Genomic DNA, 17,519 nt, shown 5'->3' on the forward strand with positions numbered 1-17,519 from the left:
GGCGGCCCATGTTCCCCCTTAGGTACGAGTACTGCAGATTGAGAAACACTGGCCTAGATGGTCTGTAAGGATATTCAGTGTCACTCTCCAGATAATGCCTCTGAATATTGATCCAGTTACTGCTATCTTGTTAAGTGCTGCTAAATTTGGATCTACCAATATCTACAGTTGGAGATTCAATATATGCAAAATAATTTCATGCATATTCATTGTATACTCTGAAAATCAAGCAGGCTAGGGACTCCCCCCAGGAGAACTTTGGGGAAACCTGGGCAAGGGGTTCTCCAAACTTCATTGTTAGGTGGTATACAGTATAAATAATTAATAATAATAATAATCTGAGGAAGCTCCTTTTCACTCTATGTAGTTACAGAGTAAAGGGTGAGAAATACCCAAACTTTTCCAAACAAGTTACATGTGCTTTCTCTCTCATTTTCTTTTTGTTTTTACAGATGCACTTCCCTTTCTATGAATCTCTCTTTACACTGTCCTCCAGGCGCTGTCTGCAGCATTTGTGTCGGTGTGCCATCCGGAAACAGTTTGCCAACCAGTGTCATCATCTAATCCCCTTACTGCCCATTCCGAAATATCTCCAAAAGTACTTGTTATTGGAACCTGAGGGGCTGATGTTTTGAACAGCCAATCTAATCTAGACAGTTTTAACATTTGTCTCATTGCAGAGTTCACTTCTCTAATGGCCAAAAGACATCACCAGGATGCCAATTAGTTAAGGCATAGTAATGTGTCTCTTATGGTGCTGGCCATTGGGAAAGCATATTATAAAGCAGTTGTTCAATATATTGATTGTTACAAATTAACAAACTGAACATGCATTACAAAAAGAAACTGTTGCTGGGTTAGAACATAAACACCATTAATTTTTTTGGTAATGGAAGCCACATTCAGATCAATATTGAAAAATACTTATATATGCAACACCAATATTAACCACAGAAGTGCTTTTTTGTAAAAATAAATAAGGGAAGCAGAATGTATAATTCTGGACATAAACATCTATACTATCATATTGTAGCGTGGCTGGCCCTCGAGGCTTGCGGTAACCGGCCCACGCTTAAAATATTCTCCCAGCGTGCTTCCCCAAGAGGGAGGAAGACCCTGTTGTGGATAAACTATCCTTTGTAAAAAAAAAAACAAAAACAGAATGGCCTTACCCAGGTAAGTTATCAAATAAAGAAATCAAATTTAGTGTGTATCCGAACAAGTCCAAACAAAAAGGCATGAAGGATAAGAGTCTCCAAAAAGGTAATGGCAAAAATAGTGCAAGCAAAATAATACTGTGTTTACCAGCCTGGTCTGGTTAATTCACTCAAAGTTCTTTTACTAATGTCCCAGGTATAGCAGAGTCTCTGGCAGTCTTTGACTCTCAAAAGTCTTCCTTGCAAATTGAAAACAAACTATGGCACGTGGCAATGTGCAGCACTGCCCTTTCCAATGCAGTGGCAGAAGGCTGGTGGATTTGCCAAAACTGCTCCTTGTTGCAAGGAGCAAATAACCCGTAAACCCTCCGCTAAGGTGTTGGGCAAATCCTGCCCCAGCCTTCAGGATATTCACACCTTATGGAAGATACTGCTAAAGTTCTTTCACAGCAGCCATCTTGGCAACAAGAAAAAAAAAAACTTCCAATCAAACAAAACACTTGACTGGTAGGTTCAGGACAAGTCTTCATTGCCCCATAGAAAAAATTGAAACATTTCAACAATGAACTCCAAAAGAAAAGTTCCCCTCCAAGCCAGGAATGCCAAACATAAATTCAAACTTGACTCACTTCCATTTCCTCAATCAGTCCCACCTCTGGTAAAGCACTCCATTCCATTGCTTCATGTTCCGGGTTTACCAGGGTTGTTCCTTCTGGCTCTGTGTCCAGCATTTCAACATCCTTTGGCTCTGAAGGAATTGGAGGCTCCTTCCACCTGAGAGCTTCTCCTGTTTCTCCCCTCCTCCTGGACAGCCAGCTTTCCAAATGCTGCCAAGCTGCTGTACCACACCCAGTCCTACTCAGGGGCCGGACTTCTTTCAGCTGAGGCTGCCTTCTGCCCAGTTTAGCCAGCCTCTTACAAAATGGAGGATTTAAAGGGGCCCTACCAGTTTTCACCAGGCTGTGTTCTAAAGCAGGTCTGAACACAGCCTGTGCTTCCTGGTCCTGTTCCTGCCTAACAGGGACAACGTGGTTAGCCCGGACTAGTTTCAGGGGATGTTTTTTATGACTCTTCCCTGGCACAAGGCCGGCATTGGGCTCGGGTTTGTGACAATATATAGCAGAAAACACTTCTTGAATGTAGGTGCAATCGCTTACAATTGCTTGAGAGCTGGTATAAATGTACTCCATACATATACATGTACTATAGATTAAGGTATTTCACATTCTGCATGTATGCTGTATGCTATACTCCCCCTAAATTCCACCCTTGTGGACATCCAGAGGAAAAGTACATGCTATCATGTTGTGGTGCATAATTTTATCCTGTTTGTATTTTATAAGTGGTCATTTACACACAAATGTGGCTACATACATGCAGAAGTTAGTTTATAAAATTACCCCCCCCCCCTTATGTCCAGTATTATAATGATAGAAAATGAGGCAGGATTTGGGGTATTCTAGGGGCAGTGCCATTGACATGTCTAAATTATTCATCAAAGCAGTGATATTAAAACAGAAACAGATGGTCAAGCAGGCTACACAAATACCAAGTATAACTTGAAACATCTATGCTCAAATTTGGACATTTCAGCTTATATGTGGATATTCAGCAGTGCTACCTAAACAGATAGAATCAAAGAATATATATCAAAACTAAGATAGATTTTTCAAATTATATATTCTTCAAGCAAATGAATATTGACCTCTATTATTCTAGTTGAGTCACCTGTATACCTGTATATTCAGCGGCACTGCCTAAACCACCTGTTTAGGGGCATTTTCGATAGGACACCTAAGTCTGATGTTTCCCACAAGATGTCCAAAATTAGACTTCCAGAAGGGCCCATTTCAAAAATGCTGGATGTCCACATTTCTTCTTGTTTTAATCATCTAGTTGGACGTCTTGACTACCAGGATATCCAAATAGATGTCCAACCTCAGGATGTCTAAAATTATTCCCCATTTTCAACCACAATACTGTTCAAATTGAAAACATCTAAATGAAGACCATTTGGGCATAGGAGGGGCCAGCTTTTTAATGGACTGGCCACACAGACATGCCAACAGAACATTGAGTCACATTAGATGGCACTGCTGTGAACTGTACATAAACAGTGCCAGAAGAATATCTCACCAAACTCTCATTATAATGTATGGTGAGCCCTCTGAAACTCCCCCAAAACCTACTATGCTCACTTGTCCACCACTCCAATAGCTCTTATGGCTGCAGGTGGCATCTATATAGCAGTATAGTAGGGTTTTGGTGAGCTCACATTTCCACCATAAATGTAGTGATTAGAGTGGCTTATGGGTCTTGCTCCTCCTCTCTATGGTTCACTAGCCCACCCACCTGACTACTTAAAAGACACTTGTGTGATTCTCTACTAGGCTTTTCCATGCCAAGTGTTCTAGAGCCAGGTAAGTGCTGTTTCATTCAAATTTTTTAGGGAGTGGGAGGTTAGTGACCACTGGAGGAGTGTGTGGGGCTCATTACTTAATCCCTCTAGTAGTCATCTGGTCACTTTGGGTACTCTTGGCACTTAGATGTTTTCAACTAGACCTGTTTGAGAAGCATCTAAGTTCCATCTAGGAAATCCTGGGAAAGGTTCAATTATAGCTGCAGAACATCCATGTCTAAGCTCACCGAAACCCCGCCCATTCTCTGTCCACGGCATGCCTACTCAGGACGCACAGTGGGTAAGAAGTTCTGCTAGACATCTAGGAAGTCAGTTTTGAAAATGTCCACTTGGACGTTTTGATTAGTAAGACATCCAAGTGCCAGTTTATACTGTCTTTTGGACGTCTGTCTTTTTTAAAAATGAGTCCCATAACACCAATAAAATTATGTATACTGTAATACCATTTACATTAAGCATTTCAAATTATACGCTGCCCATCCTACCAAATATTGGTCTCTGTGTGTTTGTAAACTGTTCAATAACTATACTCTTTTGGAAATATGTTACTTGCAGGATGGGAAGTAGGGGTTTGAAGGCTTCAGGTGTATTTTACTTGTGTGTCTGAAGGCTTGAAGTATATACTCTATAGATAGTTTAAAGCTAAAGAATACAAATATTGGCTTTTGCAAATTTGAGATGCTTGACTATTACAATGTAATGAAGGTACAACAAAATTGGTTATATATGAAGTTCAACATTGGACCCTGGTTATTTACTGCAAATATTCAAATATCATCCTTATGTTCATTTTACACAGATCTCCTGAAGACAGTCATAAATATATTAAATTAGTCATGTCTTCTTTGCTCATCTCTATATTTAGGTATTTGAAGGAGTAATGTACTAATAATACTGCATTAAAACATGTGGAGAAAGCATGCGAAACATGACAGAGCTGTCTGCAAACATTTTTTTTGATATGGAAAGAAAAAGAAAAATGAAACTAGGGTGATAATAATACAGTATATCTAACCATTAGATGTCACTGTCAATATATGTCCAAAGATAGATTGAACATTTTAACCACAAGTTGCTACTGTACCAATACAAAAGGTATTGTTTTGCTTCTTCACCACTAGGAGGCTAAAACAATAACAATTTATTAAAATTAGTCACCAGGTGTCACTGTATATATAGCACAGGTGTCAAACTCAAGGCCCATGGACCTAATCCGGCCCGCCTGGCCATTTTATGCGGTCCATGGTGTGATTCAGCGTTTTCCATTTCCACCCCCAGCAGTGGCGTACCTAGCATATGTGACACCCGGGGCCCATCATTTTTTGACATCCCCCCCATCTGTACAAAAACATGATTTTTAGTAACAAGCCACATGTCACACATGAGTACCTAGGAAAAGGCAGCATCTTACATACTGCAGTGAGCAGTACAACATCAATACACCCATTGTAAAACTAAACAAGCCAGACTAGTACAGATCAATCCTGCAGTCAATCTTAACAAAAAACCATGTCTTTCGAACACACAGAACACAGAAAACACCTTCACCTAGTATGGAATATGTAATCACAAACTAACCTCTTTTACAAAACTGTAGTGTGGATTTTAGCCACGGTGGTAACAGCTCTGATGCTCATAGAATTCTGAGCATCAGAGCTGCTACCACCACGGCTGGTGCTAAAAAACGCTCCATAGTTTTGTAAAAGGGGGGATAAAATAGAAATACATAGACAAAGGTTAAATTGAACCAGTAAGAAGCGGGACTCTGCATACAGTGTACCACAGAAACAGTGACACATGTCTCCTAAAGCAATAAATAAATAGAAAAAAATTTTCTACCTTTGTCTTCTGTGGTTTCTGCTTTCCTTCTTGTAACTCTCTTCCTTCCATCCATTGAACTTGAAACTTGAAACATTGTCTGCCATCTCTCTTCCCCTATATGGCATCTTCTCTCCTTCTATGCCCCTTCCAGAAACTGTATGCCTCCCCCTTCCATCTCTCCTTTCACCCCCTTTGGTCTGGCATCTCTCTCCTCTCCTTCCCTCTCCCACACCTTTCCTCTGTAATCCCTTTCCCTTTTTTCCCTCATTTTCCTTTTCAATTTATTTTCTGCATCTGTCTAGATTACATTCTTACTACCCTCTCATCAATGTCCTTTTTTACTGTCTATCTAAAGCTTGCCACCTCTTTCCCTCACCCCTCCAGTGTTTCCCTAACTCAATCCTTTTCTCCCCATCATGTGCCCTCCTTTTATTTATCCCCTCCTTCCATCATGTACCTTCTTTCTCCAACCCTTCCATCTAGTACCTTCTCCTTTCTCTGTCCACTTCCATCCAGCGTCTGCTCCCCTCTTTCTCTCCTCCCATTTCCTTCCTGCATTTGCTCTTTTATCTCTCCCATCTGCACTTCCATCCAGCATAGGCTCCCCACTACCATCCAATGTCTGTCCTTTCTCTCGCCATCCACCCCTCTTCAATCAGCATCTGCCCCCTTTCTTTCCTCCAATATCCTTCCCCCTTATGTCTCTCCCCTTTCTCTGTACATCAATTCTATCAGCACCACCCTTCCATACCACCCTGTCCCCTTTCTTTCCCTCCACCATTTCCATTCCAGAAATCCTGCTCTTTTCTCTCCCTTCATGCAGCAAGGTCCCACGATGATTGTAGCTGCCGGCTGCCAGTCCACCCCACTCTGACGTACTTGCTCTGGAGAGGACTCGGCAGCTGCATTCTGGAAGGTCCTGCAATGACTTGTCTGCTGGCTCTGCTCCGGAAGAAGTAAGTTACGTTGGAGGGGGTGGACCCAGCAGACGCAGGGAGTTGTGGCAAAGTCTCACAATGACTGCGTTTGCCGGGTCCACCCCCTCCAATGTAACTTACTTCTTCCGGAGCAGAGCCAGCAGACGAGTCATAGCGGGATCTTCCTGCACCTCAGCACGGTTGCCGACTGCTGCTGAGAAAGACAGAGGTAACGTGACCATTTATTTTTTTCATCAAAAGGGGACATCTATTAATTGACTGTGTATCCTTTCTTTCATTTCTTTCTTTCTGCATTCAGGCCCAACAATTGTCCCTTTCTATTCCCTCCCTCCTTCCTTCCCATGTCCTTAGTGCCCCCAGTGTCTCCTTTCTGTGTCCTTAGTGCCCCCAGTGCCTCCGTCCTGTGTCCTTAGTGCCCCCAGTGCCTCCTTCTCATGTCCTTAGTGCCTCCGTCCTGTGTCCATAGGGTCCCCAGTGCCTCCATCTTGTATCCATAGTGCCCCCGTCCTGTGTCCTTAGTGCCCCAGTGCCTCCGTCCTGTATCCATAGTGCCACCTTCCCGTGTCCTTAGTGCCCCCAGTGCCTCCTTATGTCCCCCCACTACCTTCCAGATTTTGTCCACCCCAAAAACAGCCTGCCTGCCTGCCTACCTATCTCCCTCCCTCCCTGCTGCGCTAAAGCCAGACACCTTGCCTGCCTACATCCTTCCCTCCCTGCCGCGGAAAAAAAAAAGCGCCTCTCCCCTTTCTTTCCCCTGGTCCACGCCACTGCAATCTTACCTCCCCCAGCTGACAAGAAGTCTTTCCGGTCAGTGTTTTTTAAAATGCTGCCCATGACTGGCTAAATTAGCCCTGGATATTCAGAGCTGGACCATGTAGAGCCATGGGCACTGAGGGCCAGATTCTGTAAAGGACGTCTAACTTTAGGTGTCCACAATGTGGATATCCATTGACTTAGGCATCCAAATAAAGTGGATAATAAGTCCAATTAATGACTTTAACAACCATTAATTGGAACTTAGACATCAAAACGCTAAACGTGATTCTACAAACAGACATCCACAATTTCCTGGATGCCCATTGGAAAAAGCTGCACCTAAAAAATAGGAATGGGCATGGCATAGGTGTGGAAGAGTGGCTTTGATTTGGACATCCATTTAGAGAATCGTATGCCACTCAGTGCCTGAATGCGTCTACTTGACGCCTAAAAGGTAGGCATTGTAAAACCAGGTCTACTTTTGAGCATGAGTTGAGTGTTAGTTGGGTACGAATTAGGTGGATGTGACTTAGGCGTCAGTTGGGCGTCCACATATAGGTGAATGAGGCTTTATTTTTTGGGCTAAAGAAGACTCCAGGTTGAGTAATGCATTATTAAACATCTTTTTCTATCATCATTAACTAGGTGTCCTCTTTAGCCCAACAATAGAAGTTTTGTATGCAATATATTTTTTTTCATGTGCTTTACTTAAGTTGCATCTACCTAACTGAAGCCTATCTTGCGCCCAACTCATGCTCAAAAGTAGACCTGCTTTTGCAAAAAGTCCTCTTACTAAAAAAAATAGAGCATTTAGTATGCCATGTATATATATATATATATATATTTTTTTTTATTTATTTTTTTTTTTTTTTCCTTGTACTTTGAAGAACATAGAGGCCAAAAGAGGAATTGGACAAGTGTTGAAGGTACATGTTTAATATTTATCCTAGAGAAATGAGTGCTTGTAATCCAAGAGGATATAACCTTGGCTTTGGAATTGACATGTACTTTACTATCTAAGTGTGTGTGGTGCAATGGTTAGAGCTACAGCCTTAGTACCCTGACATTGTTTGTTCAAATCCCCCACTGTTCCTTGTAACCCTGGGCAACTGAAACAGAAGAGAAATATGATAAAGAAGCCAAATGTAAATACCACATAGAATATAAGTGGTATATAAATAAATAAAATATAATAGTGGTGCCAGCCTTTTACTGCATACAATTTTAATGCAATAAAACCCAGCATAAAATCGCCATTCTAATGACATCATAACGCTAACACATGATAACGTTATAGACATTATGAGGACATATATGTAACACATAAAAGGCAATTCTGTAAAGGATGTCTAACAACATAGATCTGCTTAGATAAACTCAGAACCCCTGAGCACGATTCTCTATAGTGCTTCTACGCATCATAGAATCGTGCTCAGCATTCTGCTGCTGGACGTATAAACAATGCCTAAATGCTAGACATCCTTTAAAGAATCTGGCCCTGAATATCTAGGGATAATGTACACACTGCTAGGTGCAGGTATTTATGCAGGGCCTGGCCGATATTCAGCCGAGGACTGCATAAAACAGTGGGTCCTGGTTGAATATCAGCCAAAGCCCACATAACCACATAATTATTTTTATCCTTACCCCTTGATGCAGCCTGCCCTTCTCTGTCTCTCCGTCTCTCCCCACACACACACACAGGCCTACCTCATATCTTTGGTAGTCCAGTGGGGATGACTGGGGCAGGAGTGAATCCAACTGTTTCCTGCCCCTAGTGGCAGTATCTTCAAAATGGCTGGCACAACCTCTTGCAGCAGCCTTGCCATAGTATCAAGATGCTGCCACTAGGGACATATAAGGTAGGTTCAGGAGGCCTATCAAGCCTGGGGGGGGGGGGGATTGGAGGAGGGGAGCTATTATTGTTGCAGGCTTTGGGATGGGTGCCCAGAAGAGGGGCTGCTTTGGAGGCAAGAGGGGAATCAGGGGAGAGGTCAAAAAGGGGAAAAAAAAGTTATGCAGGTGCTGGCCAATATTCAGTGGCAGCATCTACATTACTAAAGCTGGCCAAATTAGTACAGGAAGAGAGCAGCACATTTTTCTTTTTTTATATTTATTTATAAGATTTTCACATTATTTTTTTTTTAATTCAATCATCTTTATTAGTATTTTTAAAAATATACAATAAGCAGGCAACAATGACCAGTAGTCAAGAACAACAACAACAATATTGGTACATGCTGTCATCATTACCGCATATGAGAGTATAGTAGGAAACGTCCTACCAAAACAGGAACCAATGAAAAAATAAAATAGAACAGGTCAGACGTGTATAGTATAACATAATAGTCCAGTAATGGTTTGAGATAACAAATAGAGCAGAGAACATGTATCAGAAGCATTGCGGCAGCAACACAACGACAGTGATAAAACTAAATTCTAAGTAGTATTAGGGCCTAAACGGGGTTGAAATCGCATGAGGCAGCAGCAGAACATATTTCATTAAGAAGGATTTAATCGAGAAAGAATCGGCGCCCACATTTTTTCAAATCTAGTAAGGAATCCACGTCTCTCAGCTGCAATTCTTTCATATTTAGCATAAAGGCATACCGTATTCCACCATTCGTTGTGCGAAACATTGGTGAAATCTTTCCAGTTAGCGAATATAACACGGAGTGCTATCAATAGTAATAGTTGTAATATTGGAATCTTGTCCAGTGAGATAGTCCAGTGGGACATGGTCAAACTAATGAATAGTAGTGGATAAGACATTTGAACATTAATATCCAATAGTAAACAAATTTGCGCCCATACCTGACTCCAATAATGATGCAGAATAGGACATTCATATAGCATGTGTTTCAATGTACCTATGGAGAGCTTACAGGACCAGCATTGGTCGTTAGATCGATCTTTTTGAATCTTGGATAGTTTACTAGGAGTCCAATAAGCCCTATAAACCAAAAAGAAAAAGGTCTGATAGAGCGCAGCTGAACTGGTTATCTTATATAGCATAGCCCACATTTTGCTCCAATCAGCTTCCTCCATATTGATGTCGAAATCAGCCCGCCATTTACTCAGGGTAGAATTGGTATTTGATTGCTTAGCTGATTGAAGTAATTTATACCAGTTCGAGGCTTCTTTCTTCTTGTAAGTGAACGCGGATCAGTGTCGCAAAAGATCAGGTTCGGACCATTTTCTTGTTTTATTTTTAAGAAATTCACGAAACGCATGTTTAAGTTGGAGCCATTGAAAGAAAGCCGAGGGAGAGAGATGATATTGTGAACTAAGTATATCATAAGGTATCATAAGGTATCCGTCATATAGGTGAGACAATTTCCAAATACCTGCGGCTTTCCATTTTTTCCAATTAATGGTATTGTGCTGAATTTGTACGGTTGGATTACACCAAATGGGGACATGAAGTGAATTACACCAGGTATTAGTAAAGGTCTTATCTGTTTCTTGTATAGCAGTGGCAGAAGCCTCTAAAATATAGTCCTTATGTAAAAGAAAACCAGAGGAGGATACAAAGGGTAGTAATTCAAGTGACATCCATTTATATAGTTCTGAATCTAATTTAATCCAACTACAAGTAAAAGAGTTGCGTTCATTATGTAGTAGCCATCTAGCGGATTGGTGAAGCAAGAAAGCATAATGGTAATCTAAAAAGTTCGGGAAGTTAGTACCACCATCATTTCTAGATAGCTTCAATCTATGTAATGCTATTCTAGGTACTTTGTTGTTCCAGAGAAATTTAGTCAAGAGTTGATCAACCCTTTTGTAAAATGAAGGAGGTAGCAAGACAGGTAACATACTCAAGGGGTATAAGATCTTTGGTGCAATTACCATTTTGATAGACTCCATTCTCCCCCACCAAGATAGTTTCAATGGGTTCCATCTAGTTGTAAGTGTAGAGATCATCTGGAGTATATCATCAACTGTAAATTTAATCGTTTCTTCTATTGTTGGTCCGAAATGAATACCTAAGTATTTTAATTTTTCTCGAGAGCATTTAAATTCATAGTCCTCAAAGGATTGTTGAAGGACATGATGATTAAGAGGCATCAATTCTGTTTTAGACATATTAAGTTTATAACCAGAGTATAGTGAATAAGATTTGATAAGTTCCAACAAAGACGGTAGAGAAAAAGGGTCAGTGTATATTAATACGTCGTCAGCGTATGCGGAGAGTTTCATTTCTAGGGTGCCTATCTTGATACCCGTAATATCTGGAGATTGCCTAATGAAAAGGAGAAGAGGTTCTAAGGCCAAATTAAATAATAATGGGGATAATGGACATCCCTGTCTTGTTCCCCTAGAGGGGTGAAAGTTAGCTGATATTAACCCATTTATTTTAATTGAGGTGGAGGGTTTAGTATACAATATCTTGACCATTGAGATGAAGTGTTGTGTAAAACCGAACCACAACATTACATTAAATAAAAAGCGCCATTCTACCCTATCGAATGCCTTCTCTGCGTCTAGAGCCAAAGCCAAATAAGGATGGGACGAGTGTTGGGCGATTTGTATAAGAGATGTAAACAATCTAGTGTTATCGCTTGCAAGTCTCCCTGTCATAAAACCATTTTGTTCTTCACCAATCAACCTAGGGAGGACTATTTGTATTCTGTTTGCCAATATTTTTGCATAAATTTTTGCGTCAACATTAATGAGCGATAAGGGTCTATAATTTTGGATTTTAAGTTGATCCTTACCAGGTTTAGGCAAAACAATAATGGACGCTTCCGTAAATGTTCCCGAGACTTCTCCTGTTGAATTAAATGAATTGTATAGTTGGAGTAAGTGGGGTGCTAAAATATCTTTAAAAGTATCATAGAATTCAACCGTGAATCCATCAGGTCCCGGGGATTTTCTCTTTGCCATGCCATGGATAGATGAAACAATATCATCAAGAGTGATGTCTTCTTCCAAAGAGAGATTATCCTCTAAGGATAATTGAGGTCTTTTACTCGTATGATTTAGAAAGTTCTCAGAATCAAGACAAAGGGATTCAGTAGTATATAGCGATTCATAAAAAGTTTTAAAATGATGTATGATTTCTGTTGAATCGGTATGTTGAATTCCATTATCATCTAAAATAGCATGAATGTATGACTTTTCTTCTTTCATTTTTAAATAATTAGCTAATAGATGGCCACTCCTATTGTTAGTACTATGGTATGATGCAGATTGCATAAATAGTGTATAACCTGCTTGAGTACTTAAATGTAAGTTATATTGCAATCGGCTTTCCCTTAGTTCAGTTAGGATACACATGTTGTCAGGCTTTAATTGATGCGAGATCTCAAATCGTTTAATATTGTCCTCCATTTCTTTAAGAATTGTTTTATTCTTCTTATTACATTTAGCCTGATAAGCTATTATACATCCTCTTATATAAGCTTTAGCCGCATCCCATAAAATAATCGTGTTCGTACATTCAGGTGAGTTTAATGTAAAGTATTCACACAACATAGCCTCTATATGAAGAACAAATTGGGGGGTCTTCTAATAATGTATTATTAAATCGCCAAGAATTCCGTGCAGAGGGTAAGCTAATATTATCTAGATGTAGCTCTATGGCCGCATGGTCAGAAATCGAAATCTCATTAATTATTGTAGAGAGTATGTTATTTGATAATTTTTTACTAAGAAAAAAATAATCTAGCCGAGAGTATGAATTGTGCGGAGGTGAGTAAAAGGAGAATTGAGAATCAGTGCGATGCATAAATCTCAATGAATCAAACAATTCTAATTGGGAGAGCATATTATGCAAGCTGTGCCAAGCCTTAGTTATCCTATATGGTACAGAGGATTTCCTATCTAAAGAAGGTTCTAGCACCAAGTTGAAATCACCTGCTATGATATAATTCTGAGATTTTTCAGCAAGAGCTGATGACGTGAGATTATCATAGAATGATGGGTCATCTATATTAGGTGCATAGACATTAAATATGGAAATAGTATTATCATGTAATTGGATTGTTACCATGTTCCACCTACCCTCCGTATCATTTTTATGATCAAGAAGTTTCAGATCTGGTTTTTTTCTAATCAGGATGGCTGTACCGTTTTTTTGTTTGTTAGCCGGTGAGTAGAGTACTGTACTGGACCAGTTAGCCTTTAGCTTAAGGCTTTCTGCAGCCGAGAGATGTGTCTCCTGAAATAAAACAATATCCGGAGATTTACGGGATATATATGTAAGAATTTTTTTCCTTTTAATTGGGTTATTAAAACCTTTCACATTTAAAGATAGTAGTTTCAATGCCATGAATTTAGAAGAATATGTTACTTAATCTGCTGCTGCCCCCGCGATCCAACCAACAGCTCTGCACATGAAAAATAATATATGATAAGAAAACACGTCTGTACCGATATACCACATCTCGTCCTCTGGAACTAAACGGGCGAAGATGTGGTATTAGTTTCTCAATGTGAAGCGAGCAAGTAAGAAGCAGCATAGCTACCTCACAGCTGTATATACTTGTATAGTGAGATTGGAATCACCAATTGATCGTAAGGAAAGTGACAGGATCCTATATCTGCCAATAATTAATCAGCATATATATGATATTGTATTGATAGGAAAGACGGAGGATATATAGCACACTCGCTGGTTTGGGTGTACTCTTCTGTTCCACTAGTGCAACAAAGAGTGAAACAACACATACAAATAATTAATACAAAGCAAACAATTAGACCAAGAATTAGCAGGTGCTATATGTCTATATATAGTAAAGCCTATAGAATAGACCCACTGCTTCTATCTTTTGTAATTATATAAGTTACCCAATAGGACAACGGAAAGGAAATAAAAGTGATACAATTGAATATAAGTCTGTATATTACTGAGGTGTATTGTGTGCTTAAAGATAAAGGGTTACCAACAAGCATTTAAAATAATATAGGGCTAAGAGGAAGTAGTAGCATGTAGGTACGATAAATATATATAATATATTGATTATTGACAATTAGATAGAAGAAACAAATAACATCCATCTAATTGAAATATTACCCACATCTAGAAAGGGAAGATAAAGAAAACCTCATTTAACAATAAGAATTAACTAATATCAGGTAATGTAACCAATTTCTCAAAACAAATAGAATAAACATATGACATCTATTCATTTTAAGTATATATCTGCCACTGTGAACACTAGGAAACAATAGAGCATGGGATTTTAAAAAAAAGATATGTATCAATATAATAAATCAATAACATCTATCAATTATAAACAAATACAGGACCCACATATAAGACACGCAGAGAAGCAGGGATTATGAAAAGGGAATGATTATTAAAGGCATGAAAATGAGACGATACCCATAAGTAATACACATTAGTGTAGTCACAGGATGACAATTTAAGTTATATAGTAGTTGCAGGGTTGAGGTCAGTAGCAGTAATTCAGAAAATTACTGAAAAGCAAAATAATAAGTATAATGATGTCAGATGATATAGTAACATGTACTAAACATTAAAAGAAACATATGATAGTGATGCAAAATATTAATAAATTAATTGTAGAGAGTATGCAGTATTGTAGCAGAGTACATGTGTGGTGAAGTTACAGAGAGGCAACTCATTGATGTAATACTAAATATCTAGAATAAACATATGACATCCATCTATTTAAACGAGTGCCTAGCCCCTTAAGTCCTGGGGAGCGGTGAAACATAAGATACAGGAAGAGGACAACAGATATGGAAGAATCAAATAGATAGAATAAACATATGACATCTATCAGTTTGAAAACATATATGAAAAGCATATAGCAACAATTCACAGTAGGCAGATGATTCAATTAGTAAGAAGTAATACACATATAAATTATATAATGGATAAAATAAATATATAACATTCATCTATTTTGAACAGGTATTACACCTAGTGATCAGCGGGTATTATGAGAAGGACCTACACGATAGCCTCATAGACCAGAATATAGTAAGACAAGCCAGCATTAAAGAAAAGTATGAAAGGTATAGTAGTAAAAACACCTCAAAAATAACAACTGTAAATGAGAAACAATACATAATAAAGAAATGTGTAAGTAGCATTAAATGGCTTCAAAACAGACAGAATAAACATATAACATCTATCTATTTTGGGTAGCTATCTGCTTCTATATGCATTAGGTATCAGAAGTATATTAGCTGTAGGGGAAAAATACATGTAAGCTGAATGAGACCTGTGATAGTTGCCAAGTATACATATAGACATTTGCTAACGTTAAGGATATAGATAGATGAAGAGACATGCAGGAGCAGGGGCAGTATGGTAATCTAAACATAAAGTAAGACAGTAGATAGATAGAATAAGCAAATGACATCTATCTATTATAAGCACATACATCACCAGGTGCACATCATAACTAATAATGAGAATAACAAAAATAATAAAACATTAGGACGGAACATTAATATAATACTACCGAATAATCTAAACATAAGAAACAGCAACTAACGTATAACAATATATGATGGAGGTTGCACCGTTGACTCAAAACAAACAGAATAAATTTATGACATCTGTCTATCTTAAGCAGTAATCAGCGACCGTAGACATTAGATAACAGAAATCCATAAAATAATGGGAGGGAAAATAAGATTGATAGAATAAACCAATAACATCTATCAATTACATACAGACATAATACTGAACAGGGAGTATACACAAGAACAAGAGATCACGGGAAAAGAAGGAAAAACATTAGACAACAGGACAAACCAAACCTACGATTAGAAGTAAAATGGAGTGCTCAAATCAATCCGATGGTGTAACAGCAGCGTAAAGAATCATCCATAAAATAACGGAAGGGAAAACAAGATTGATAGAATAAACCAATAACATCTATCAATTACATACAGACATAGTACTTAACAGGGAGTATACACAAGAACAAGAGATCACGGGAAAAGAAGGAAAAACATTAGACAACAGGACATACCAAACATACGAGTAGAAGTAAATGGAGCGCTCAAATCAATCCGATGGTGTAACAGCAGCGTAGAAAATCATGCCTAAATGAAGGAGATAAGAGACACAAGTTATAAGTCCAGGCATTAAAATAGTTCAGGGGATATCGTAAGCCACCAAAGATCTACAGAAGTGTATAGGTGTTTTCCAGTTAGCAAGACGATGTTCGCGCCAGTTGCCACTTGGCGGGACCTCACTCACACAAACAAGCGCCATATTGTCCAGTAGGAATGAAGACTCCAATTTTAAATATGATGAAAGAAAAGTCACAGAAAGGAGTAAAAGATCCCAAACAAGGAGAAATTACAACAACATTGCAAACGGTAGTCAGTGGAACAATCCAGCAAGTGATCATCTCATCAGGAGAATAAAGTAAAAATAAGGCAGTTTGGTTCAGTAGGACAGATAATAGGAACACTGTCGGGAAGCTTTAGTGAACGTGTATACCAGCAGAGATCTGATCTTGAAAACTTCACACCACATCAATTGTAGAAGGGCTCTTTTCTTCGATGAAATCTGCTAACGCCGCAGGATCTGTGAAATCTTTAGTCGAGTTATGAAGAGTCACCCTCATCCGTGCGGGATACATCAAGCCGTACTTAGCGTTTAGTTCTTTCAGTTTTGGGCAGTAAGCCAATAATTGCTTACGTATTTGAGCCGTTTTTTTGCTTAAATCAGGCACAAAGAGGATATTATATCCATTGAGCTTTAGTGGAGATTTAGCTTTTGCCTGTGCCATGATTTCAGGTATTTGACTAAATCTTAGGAGTCGGAAAACAATCGGGCGTGGGTAGCGCGAGTTCACTAGTTTATGTGAAGGAACTCTGTGCGCTCGGTCAATTTCCAGTGGCTTATCGAATTGGTGATCCAAAATTTTTGGAATGAACGACTCCAGATATTTGACCATATCATTAGACTCAGTACCTTCAGGTAATCCCAAGATTCTTAAATTATTTCGGCGTGAGCGTAGGTTCGCCTCCTCCAACTCCCGTTCTAGCACAGGAATCTTTTTGAGTTGGGTTTGAATATCTTTGATGGCCGATTGTTGTGCTGATTGCTTATCTTCGACCGACTGGAGTCGTTGTTGAAATTGAGTAATATCTTCTCTCATGTCGGCGATTTCTGATTTTATTTCCGTAACATCTGTCCCCATATTCGTGAGCAGAGATCTCAAGGCCCTTAGTTCAGCCATGATGGCCTGAGGGCTGTCGTCCACGCTGGTATCTTCTGCTGATTTTTTTGGAGACGGTGGGTCAGGCTTATGTCGTTTTCCAACTTTTGTAGATGCCATGAGTATTGTAGATGAATCGACAATATTCTCCGCGGTGAAAAAGCGATATGTAAGAGGTGATAATAGTGTTTTTTTATAATTACAGCCGGAGCTCTGCAGTTATGCTGCCATCTCTCAGCAGGCTCGCTAGCGCCCCCCAGATTTTCACATT

The 17,519-nt window shown here is 39.3% G+C and overlaps 1 protein-coding gene across 1 annotated transcript in view; it reads left to right on the forward strand.

Annotated features, from left to right (window-relative positions):
- The window catches only part of ASB18 (ankyrin repeat and SOCS box containing 18), a 163,083-nt gene extending 161,062 nt beyond the window's left edge, over positions 1 to 2,021 (forward strand). The window contains exon 6 of the mRNA XM_033944102.1: positions 453 to 2,021. Within this exon, the coding sequence (XP_033799993.1) occupies positions 453 to 635 (183 nt within the window). The 3' untranslated portion in view covers positions 636 to 2,021. The remainder of the gene's footprint in view (positions 1 to 452) is intronic.
- The last annotated feature ends 15,498 nt before the right edge of the window (positions 2,022 to 17,519 follow it).

The sequence above is a fragment of the Geotrypetes seraphini genome, chromosome 5, assembly GCF_902459505.1.
Source record: "Geotrypetes seraphini chromosome 5, aGeoSer1.1, whole genome shotgun sequence".
NCBI lineage: Eukaryota > Metazoa > Chordata > Amphibia > Gymnophiona > Dermophiidae > Geotrypetes > Geotrypetes seraphini.